Below are 11,051 nucleotides of genomic sequence, written 5' to 3' on the forward strand. Positions count from 1 at the left end.
GTTAATGTAATATTTTAACATAAAATATGATTTTGAAAGTGAGATGCTCAGAAGATCCAACATTTTTTTAAACCATTCAAACAACAAACTGGTATATATTTTAGTTCAATTTTTTGTTTCTCTGAGTCGTAATATACCTCACCTCTTGCGTCACTTTTTTTAACCTAACCTTTATTTAATGCTATAGTTTGATAAACCAAATATCTAATAAATGAGTGAAAACAACTCTTAACGGCTTCTAGGTCTAAGCCCGATCCTAGTTTTGCTGAAATTAAGCAAAATATTTTATATTATTAATTAATATTCCTTTAACGTTAGTACATGTCAGGCCTTAGCTTGGATCAAGAATCAGTTAGCAGTAATGTATTTATTTGATTTGTAGTGACAGTGTAGTCATTGGTATCTGATTAATTATTCTCAGGAGTAACTACCAGACCTTATCCCGTTACTTAGCTGCAGTAAAATTAAGCAAAACATTTATATTTAATCGAGATTAATCTAATAAATAATTGTTAATCAAAATTTGTTAAAATATTACATTGACTCTTAAGGAGTAGTGTAAGGAATAAAAAAAACCAATAGATTTTTTATTTATTTTTTAAATTTTGAATAAAATGCGCCGAGTTGTAGCAGTGCAGATGTTGCTGCGCCTATCATGATACCTTTTTTACATGGTTGCATATTCTAGAAAAACATTTGCTATGTGGCAAAGAATTATATGTAGAGGAGATTGGGGTTATATTGTCCATAAAACATTGAAGTGCCATAAAAAATAAAGCAAATTTTACAAAATAATAGTCGTTTTATTCTTTACATATATCTCCACGATAGAGATTAATATTAAGAAAAAAATCTTTTAGTTTTTTATTAATATAAAATTTAAAAAAGTAAAAATTTAAGAATTCTGAAAAACAACTGGGTTACCTTTTAGTCTTTCGCGGTGTGTGTTCTTTTTTAGATTTTTTCATTTTTTCTACATAAATATGTTAATTCTAAGTAAATTAATAAAAATAAAATGTTGTAATGTTAAATCTATATAATTTATTACAAATAGGTTCATCTATTAAATAAATCACTCTGAAGAACTTGATGAAATTTAAAACTGTCATATATTCTACACAAAACAAGTCAACCATCTTCATATTGTTATTCAAACTCAGGGCTTCAGGTGTTCTCATGAATATAGTTGGATTTTTGTATTAAAAATAATTCTTTGCTTAAAAATAGCTTATACGCACCCTGCCAAACCCAGTTCTTTACATTTAATTAAAATTTAATTTCAAAATATTAAATTAACATAAATATTGTCAATATTTTTATACGTGCTAAAATTATTACTTAACATTTTGAATTGATATTTAGTTTGAAGTAACTTTTATAAAAAAAATTACTACTAAAAAATGTTAAAAATTAAAAAGTTATTTTTTTCATATTAAAATTTAATTTGTATTTAAAATTTTACACAGGGTATCGAGCCGAACCGAACCGCCAAACCGGAATGAACCGTTATGATTTTCTGAACCGTAACCTTAACCGAACTGTTATAAAGAAAATATAAAAAGAGCCAACCGAACCGTTATAAATATTTAATTTTAATTTATTAACCTAAATTTGAAATTTTAATTTTCCGGGGGCATTTTTCAAATTGGTGATTTCTTTTCAAATTAAATATTTTTATATTATCAACATTATATATCAATCAATACCAAGTTTATTTTTTTTTTCTTTAAATACTTATTTTATTAGAGATAAGGCAAATTATCTGTTAATTAGATAAGATATCTTAAAATCACACATAATTATTCTTGGCTAAATTAACAAGTTTATATATAAGTTATTAATAAGCTTTTATAATAATTACTTGCTAATAATTTAGGAAAAAATTAAATAATTCTACTATTAGTAACTAACATCTAATAGAAATCTAGTACTTTTTACATTCATTTTTATATTACAGTGAAACGATACACATGTTTAAATATACTATAAAAGGGGGTAAACAAAATAAGATTTTATTTTTAATAGAATAAAGATTGAAATTAAATATGGACAAGCAATTAATTAAGAAGATTAATAGTTGATTAATCATTATAAAAAAAATGTGTTAAAATTTAATTCAAAATAAAAAATTAAAATACTTACATATTAATTATTTTTAATTTTTCTTAAATAATAAAAAAAAATGTTTAATATAGAATCTTTATTATCCAATAGTAATACTAATTTTTCCAATTTAAATGAAAACTCCCAATCTTCGTCGAGAATTCAAAGACCAAAAAGAATACACAAATATTGGAATAAAGAAAAATTAGATATAGTTACCAAAATGTTATCAATGCCGGAAAAACAACAAATGAAAATAAAAGACATAGCAAAATATGTCGAAATGTCTACTGCATCTGTTCACAAATTTAGACGGGATACATTCCCAGAAATAAATGGAGATCCTTTAAAGGAATATAATATTCAAAAAAGAGGAAGTAAAAAGAAAGATTCTTCCATTATTGAAAGAAGTATCATAAGCCTATTAATGGATAATAACACTTTGACTATTCAGGAGATAATAGAAAAGTTACCTCCTGGTAGTCCAAAAACAAAAACCACAATTAGTAAATATATTAAAAATATTGGTTGGTCTAAAAAAAGGGCTGGCAAGGAGCCTGATAGAAGAAATACTCCCGGGGCTATTAATATTCGTCAAATTTATTGTGCAAAGATCTTAAATATCCCAAGAGAAAATTTATATTTCTTAGATGAGACTGGAATGAACTTGCATGTTGTACCAATCTACGCCTGGGCGCCATACAATGTCCGTCCAATAATAAAAATCCCATCCTCTAAGGGCAAAAATGTAAGTATCCTTTGTACAATCGGAATTGGAGGGGTAATTCATTATAAAATAATAGACGGAGCTTATAATGGGCTATTATTCCGTGATTCTATGACGGAGCTTATTAGTATCCTACCACCAGATGCAATCATTGTAATGGATAATGCATCTATCCATAGAAGCCATCTTATCGATTCTTATAAAGGTAGGATTACCTACCACCTTATTCACCTCAGTTAAATCCCATTGAAAATTTTTTTGGAGTTTTGAAAAATAAATTTAGAGCAATCAATCCCCGCCCTAATTCAAGAGATGAAATTGTTAGGAATATTATTCAACTCTTACACGGATTTATTCCTTATGATTTCACTAACTTTTACAATCACATGCAAAGCTATTTGGAATTGGGTTATCGCGGGCAACTGATTAATTAGGTAATCTTTATAATCGATTTGTATTAATAATTATAATATTAACTCTTTTAATTTCTAAAAAGGTACCAACATCAAATTCGTGGAACAATGGAATATTTTGATAAATTATAATTATATTTTTTATGTATTAATTATTTTATCGAAATTATTATAAAGGTTTATAGTGTTATCATATTTTTATCGAAATAAATGGATATACAAAATAGATTACATTTAAGAAATTCTAAAATATTAAAAAGACTTTTTACAAAAAATGATTTAGAATTTTAAATGAAATTTAATCAAATATCTTACTTGAGCATTCTCAAAGAAAATAAAAAAAAAATTCATTTTTCATCACAAATTACACATTTTTTTTATAATGATTAATCAACTATTAATCTTCTTAATTAATTGCTTGTCCATATTTAATTTCAATCTTTATTCTATTAAAAATAAAATCTTATTTTGTTTACCCCCTTTTATAGTATATTTAAACATGTGTATCGTTTCACTGTATATCATTGGCGTAAGCAGCGGGGGGAGGACAGGGTGACAAATCCCCCCCCCCCCCAAAGCCAAAAAATGCAGATGCCGGATATATTTTTCAAAAATATTTTTGTTTAGAGTGTTGTGCAGATTTAATTTAAACATTTCCATATTTTTTAATTCGTTTGTAAATAAAAATTTTAACTTGTAAAAATTGATAGAATATATAAATATGTTATTTTAACAGAATGAGAAAAGAAATCCATTTATTATTTCATAATATAATAATATAAATAAAAAAAAAATATATATATCATATAATAAATTTAATATTATTATATTATAACGTACAATAAAAATATTATAATAATATTACATTATGATTTCTTTAGTTAATAACTATCTCAAAGAAATATAGTACATACTCGGAAAAAATATATATATATATTAAAACATAACTGTTTAATTATAACGAAAAAATATTTTTTTTGTGGTTAAAATCTAAATATAGTTGCGATGCAAAATATATATAAAATTAACAATGACTATATTTGATAAACTAGGAGGGAAATGGGAGTGTTTCGAAGAAACATTTTTAGTTCCCCTTTAGGATTTCAAATTGGACTTTTTGTTTAAGAGATAGGGACTCGTTTTTGACCCCTGTCCTTAACGAAATTCTTCTACCCAATTGATTTAAGAACTTTAGGGATTAGGGACCGGGGTTTCCAAGGACGCTAAAAATTAGGGGAATAAATATAAAAGAGTTAGGGAGGAATCTATATTTATTAAACTTATTGGTTTCTTGTAGTTCCAAGGGGTCGGTATTTCCGTTAGCCGGAAAGGAGGTAACACAAGAGACGTCCCAGACAAGTCTTTTGCCGCCGTGCCAAGACGTTAAAGACATGCCGTCAGGGCGCTTACCGTCAGCATTTAGGAGACCCAATGGCTAAAAGCTATTGGGGAAACCGGCCGAAATCAAGGCTTTGCCGATTAACCTATTTAGGTTGTCGTGCCTCAGGAAACGGCCACTGACTTTAAGGCACGAGAAACAATGTCTAAAGAAAGGATCAACCTGTTTGTGACAGGCGGCACAGGTGTCCACAGAAGGGATAAGGCAACCAAGCCTATGGCCAATGGCAGTTTGAAACTCATCGTCTGTGAGTAACGTTTCCTTTTTACCACTCGGAATCGCGTCTAGCCATTCATGGCCGTTAGAGTTTTTTTTTGCGTTTCTGAGCAGTTGAAGGTTAGTTAGCTCAGGATACATACAAAGTTTTTCAAACGAGCATTGAAGCATAGGGACCAGGAAGCTCTTTAGATGGCAGGAAATTGGCTGCTCGGAGCCTTGGGTGATTAGAGTAAGCCACTCTTGTTTAGCTGAAGATAGAAGGGGATCGTCCAACTCGATAAGCGAGGAAATAGAATCGGCGAAGGATATTCGAGATGAAAGAAAACACGCAATTGCCATAAGGAAGGGGGGTAACAATCCCAGTCCACCCTGGTAAGCGGGCATAGAGGCGAGGGACCAATTGAAATCGGAAAAATTTAAGCCTAAAAGGGATTCGATAAAATGTTTAAATTTTAATTCGAAGACCTTAAGGAGAGTATTGTACTGGAAAACGGGGGAAGATTTAAATAAATGTAAGAATTTAGGTAGAAAAAGACATTTTTTGGTGAGAAAGAAGAACTGATGCTTGGGGAGATGAGGAAGATTCTTGAGTGAATTGGAAAGGGAATGGATCAAATCGTCAAAAGTTTTTTGACAAAAGGAGGTTGAAAAACCAATAGGGGAACCTAAAAGACAGAGTTCCTCGTGCGGAATGATTGTAAAATCTAAGGGAGGAATAAAATCCTTATTGTTGAGGGAGGAAATTTCACACTTTTTCCTATTTAGGGAAAGACCAATTTTCGAAGCTTCCATTTCAACGTACTCTATGGCCGACATAACATTGGATAAAGAACCGCCAAAAGAGCCATCGTCGAGATACCATAAATTAAGGTCTAATTGGAAATTAGTCTTTAAATTTTTGATCAAATCTTGAATCCCTATAGTAAAGAGCAGGGGGCCTAGAGGATCACCTTGCTGTATCCCCTCTTCGGAGGATATGGAAAATTCCCCGAATTTGAGTAACGAAGGGAATCCATAACAGGAATTAAGGAAATTCCCATATTTTGGGAAATGGTGTAAAAAAGATGGTAAGAATGCCCTTCTATGGATGGTGTTGAAGGCATTTCTGAAGTCTAACTTGCAGAAAACCTTATCGGCCTCAGTATTTATAAAAATACGCGCAACATGTGAGGCCACTTCACACCCACTTCTCACTCCAAATCCTAACTGTGAAGGAAATAAGAAGGAACTAGCCTTAGGCCGAATCCTATTTACGATAGCCTTGGCGACTAAGCGACGAAAGAATGACCCTATGGCTATAGGTCTAACGCCGCCATCCGGTTTGGTCAAGGAGACAAGACGGGCGCCAAAAATAATAGGACGAATGCAAAGGGGAACTTCGCGTACGAGGATATTATTGCACAGTTCGGTTAATGCTTTCAACAAAGGGTCAATGAAGCCACTATCAGGGCATTGAATTAACTCCACAAAGAAACCAGGTCTGAAGCCGTCCAACCCCCCTGTCGTCTCTTTTTTAAAGGACTTTAAGCACTTAAGTACTTCGTCACAGGTAAAGGGAATAGGGGAGGAGGCATGCGGGTGGATGTTAAAAGGGGACGCTCGTGGATGTTTTTCAAGAAGTTGTTTAAATATGGTAACGTTGATAGGTGAAATAGAGTCATCGGAAGACAATATTCGGGCCGCACCGCTAATATCTCCAAGATCTAATTTTTCGGAGATCAATTTGTGACGGAAGGAGTTGGGGTTTAAAGCGTACGAAGGAGAAAATTCATCGATAATTGTATTTTCAAAATTGGAAACTTTTTCCTTAATTAAGGCAGATAAGTTATTTATTTTATTTTTGGGTTTAACTAGGACTCGAAAACAAAAACTAACCAGGTCTAACCATAAGGGTATTGAGGAGAAATCCGAATTCAAATTATTTATAAGTGACATGAGGAACCTAGAGATAGACTCTCGGGCGGCTATAGGGATCCTAGAAAGAACTGGGGGCTTATGCGAATTAAGGAATAAATCAACAGAGCTTGAGGGGTGGAATGGGGTCATACGAGTGAGGAGCGTTAATTAAAGGATCTGGGCCGTAAGAGAGGGGAAATTTTCCAGAATTGTGGCACGCGGGTGAACCATGTTTCCTAAACACGCCATTTAAATTAAGCGAAGCTATTTTTAAGCATACTTGACAACAAGAGTTAACCATGAGATGGCTTTGAAAGGGAGAAAACACACAAAAAAAATATATATATTAAAGGATATAATTTTGATTGGAAGAAAAAAAAAAAAAGATGAAATGGGGGAAAAAAAATCAAAATTGGGAAGAGAGGAATACCTGATCTATCCTTTCAGAAGTATTATCGAGATTAGAGGGGTTGATAAATTTGAAAAAAAATAATAATAAATAAACAATAATATTTATAAAATAAGACTAGGTACATAAAGTATAAAAAGTATTATTACGAACAAAAAAAAAAGGGGGGGGGGGGGTATAAACAAGAAAAAAGGGGGAAAGAAAAAATCAAAAATTGAAAGAAAAAAGAAAGATTATGAACAATCGAAATTAGGAGGGTTGGTAAATATAAAATAATAATAAATTAGATGCATTGGCAAATAAAAAAAAAATAATCGAAAATACTGGTAAACCAAGAAATGCAAAAAAAAAAAAAAATTAAACTTTGTCGGGGAAATCTTTAGGGTGTGGTGATGTAAAAAGAATTCAAACTTAAGGAAATTTTTCTACGGCCGCAAAATAGGGAAATCTTAAGGTTATCTTATTCGTTACACAAAAGAAGTTAAGCGCTTCTACTATTTGAAAAAGAAAGTTTTGATAGGACAAGCCTCCCTCGATAGTTCTTTCAGCGAATGTTGATATGTAGTTGGAAGAGCGATAATTGATTATTTCGAATATGTTAAAATAATATTATATCATCTTTGAAGAGTGTAGATTATTATATTTTAGAAATCGACATTTTAATTGGACAAGATGTCTTTTTTTTTGGGAGAATTGAAAAGGGACGATATTTTCCGTGAATGGAGAGAACATTATCTACGACCTTATATAAGAAATTGTTAGAGAAAATCATCGTAGGAAAGAATAGTCAATTTCGATAACTATGACCGGGCATTAGTAGAGGCTCAGGGAATAAGAAAATCCAGAAAATATAAAAACCGGAAGAGGAGATATGCTCAAAAATAAATAAAATATTGTTTTTTTTTATTGCTCGAAAATTGTGCTTTCCGCGAATGTTGATAAGTAGTTGGAAGAGCGATAATTGATTATTTCGAATATGTTGGTATAATATTATGTAATCTTTGAAGAGTGTAGATTATTATATTTTAGAAATCGACATTTTAATTGGACAAGATGTCTTCTTTTTTTTGGGAGAATTGAAAAGGGACGATATTTTCCGTGAATGGAGAGGACATTATCTACGACCTTATATAAGAAATTGTTGGAGAAAATCATCGTAGGAAAGAATAGTCAATTTCGATAACTATGATCGGGCATTAGTAGAGGCTCAGGGAATAAGAAAATCCAGAAAATATAAAAACCGGAAGAGGAGATATGCTCAAAAATTAATAAAATATTGTTTTATTTTATATTTGTTAATATTTATTCCTATCTCATATTAAATATATATTTAATTACATTTATTATCACATTCATAACTAAGTTTATCAATTAATTTCGATTTCAAGTTTTCCGGCGTAATATTATCTTATTATTTTTAAATTTTTATTGGCGTAATATTTATCTACCATTTTTAAATTTCTAGTCAAATAATAACTAATCTGAAATTGTCCAACAGGGAGAAAGAAATTGCAACCTTGTCCTACGAGATAGAGTCTCCGCCATCAAGCAGTAACAGCTTTTATGGAGTTAGAAGAGCCGATTATTTGCTTTACTGACATATCACAATGGCCTGAAAGAAATATTTCCTTAGAAGCAATAAAATTATTGGATTAAATACTTATTCCAAATTTTTTTTCTCATTAGAATGTACAACTATTTTATGTATTACTTTTCAAAAACATGATGACTTGATTAAGAAGATGAGAATAGCGGAGAGCATTTTATTAGAATTCAAGGAAATTAGGGCTAATGTTTATGAAGAATTTCATGTTTTATATGTTATTGTTAAGTCAAAAGCAGAGCTATACGTGTTTAATATTTGTCTCACTCGACTTGCAGCAAGGCAAGCTCATAGTTAAAACATTAATATAGGATCAGTAGAAGAGTATATCTTAGATACTAATACATTTATAAACCAAATAAATGAATGGTTTTTAATTCATTATGCAGCACTTACCAATCTGCAAATATTATTTCCATAAAAGCCTTCCCAACCTTTTTCAGATGGTGATAGAAAAAATATTTGTTGGATTTTTATCATGAAGATGTTAAAGTATCTTATGATGCCTTACTAACTGAATAACTATGTTTATAAGATTAACTATGGTTGATACAGTCCCAAAAAATGCTATGGATGCTCTGCATTATTTCAAACACATTTTAGATTATATTCTCAATGTATTAAAAGGGTTTATATATATTAGCAACTCTTCCCAATAGTAAACTAATGAGAGAACATTCTCTTTTTTAAGAAGAATAACAGAGCCCTGCAGAGGTACCATTTGCAGGGCACGACCCGGATTTTTTTAAAGATTTTTACGGCTAAGCTCAATTTTCAGGCCCGGTCCGGCCTTTTTTAAAATAAAGTTTTCAGGCCCGACCCGGATTTTTTTAAAATAAATTATATTTATTTTTGATTTTTATAGCTAATAATAACGATTTCAAATATAGGCTGTTTTAAAATATACAGTCCGGCCCTTTTAAAAAAAATTTTCAGGCCCGGCCTAGATGTTTTTTTTTAAAATTCAGGCTCAGCCCGGGTGTTTTTTTTAAAAATTTCGGGCCCGGCCATACGGTCCGGCCCGGGGGCCGGGCCTGCAGGTCTCTGAAAAACATACCAAGAAGTACAACATTTGAAAGTAGATTGAAAGGTTTGGATCTTTTAAATATTCATAGGCATTTGACGCCAAGCAAGGATAAGTAATTGAAAAATTAGTTCAATCCCAACGAAGATTGGATTTTACATTGTAAATATATAACACACAAAATACAATTATTCCCTAAGCTTTTTGTGTATTAATTTATATTTCTAACATTTAAATTTTTTATACTTTATATATAAATTTTAAAGATCAAAAAATTCAAATTTCTATTTTGGGTCATTTAAGTGATTCTTTACATATAATTTTTTTATAATTCACATTAATTTAAAATTGTGTATTAGAAATAGTTATTTTGTCCTAATAAATTTATGCTTGATATTTTTAAAAAACAATAATATTTTTTAAAAAATTTTATTATCCACCCCCCCCCCCCCCAGACTAAATTCCTGCTTACGCGTATGTATTATATGGTTTATTTTTTATCTCATTATAAAAACTTGGTTCATAGAATTTAACAATAAATAAAATGGTCAGCAATATTTTAATGATATAATAATTTTTTATTTATAATCATATTGTTTTTTTAAATTCAGAATTCTAATATTCATTTAAGTCATTATAAATTATTTATTATTAAAATAATATTTTTAACATTTGAAGAAAGAGAGATCGCCAGAAAACATCTTTGTAAAACTTGGAACTTGATACAAAGTCTAAATAATCAGAATATTGAAATTCTAAATACTATGCCTACGTGTTCGCATTCGAAAGATAATTTCGATGATGATTTTGAAGATTTATTAAAGTCGCATGAAAGTCTTAATAAGAATAATTCTCAGGGCATAGAAAATTGAAATAGAATATATAATTCGGTCAATTGATAATATAGAGAGATTAGAAAAAGATACTAATCTTTTGAATTATTGGGAAAATGTAAAGAATAGTATGTCAGAACTTTATAAGTTAGCTATAACTGTGCTAGCAGTTCCAGCTACACAGGTATCCGTAAAAAAGAGCATTTTATAGCCTTAAGTTTATACTCTATGCGCAGAGAACTAAATTAAATCCTGAAATATTAGAAATAGTTATCCATTCTAATTGTCTTTTTAACATAAATAGTATACATTTTATTATCTTTATGCGTTATTTTATTCATCATTGTATTTACGCATGTTTGTTTTTATCTTATTTATTTATGAAATAAAAAAAAATTAATTTGTCTAATTTATATTTACTAAGT

At 30.2% G+C, this 11,051-nt stretch overlaps 1 protein-coding gene across 1 annotated transcript; it reads right to left on the reverse strand.

Moving 5' to 3' along the window:
* Positions 1 to 4,678: 4,678 nt before the first annotated feature.
* On the reverse strand, positions 4,679 to 6,907 carry LOC135928156 (uncharacterized). The gene has a single exon (XM_065464525.1). It carries the CDS (start codon positions 6,905 to 6,907, stop codon positions 4,679 to 4,681), a length of 2,229 nt encoding a protein of 742 aa, XP_065320597.1.
* Between the last annotated feature and the right edge of the window lie 4,144 nt (positions 6,908 to 11,051).

Source organism: Gordionus sp. m RMFG-2023, chromosome 1 (assembly GCF_954871325.1).
Source record: "Gordionus sp. m RMFG-2023 chromosome 1, tfGorSpeb1-WG-v2, whole genome shotgun sequence".
NCBI classification, from domain to species: Eukaryota; Metazoa; Nematomorpha; class Gordioida; order Chordodea; family Parachordodidae; genus Gordionus; species Gordionus sp. m RMFG-2023.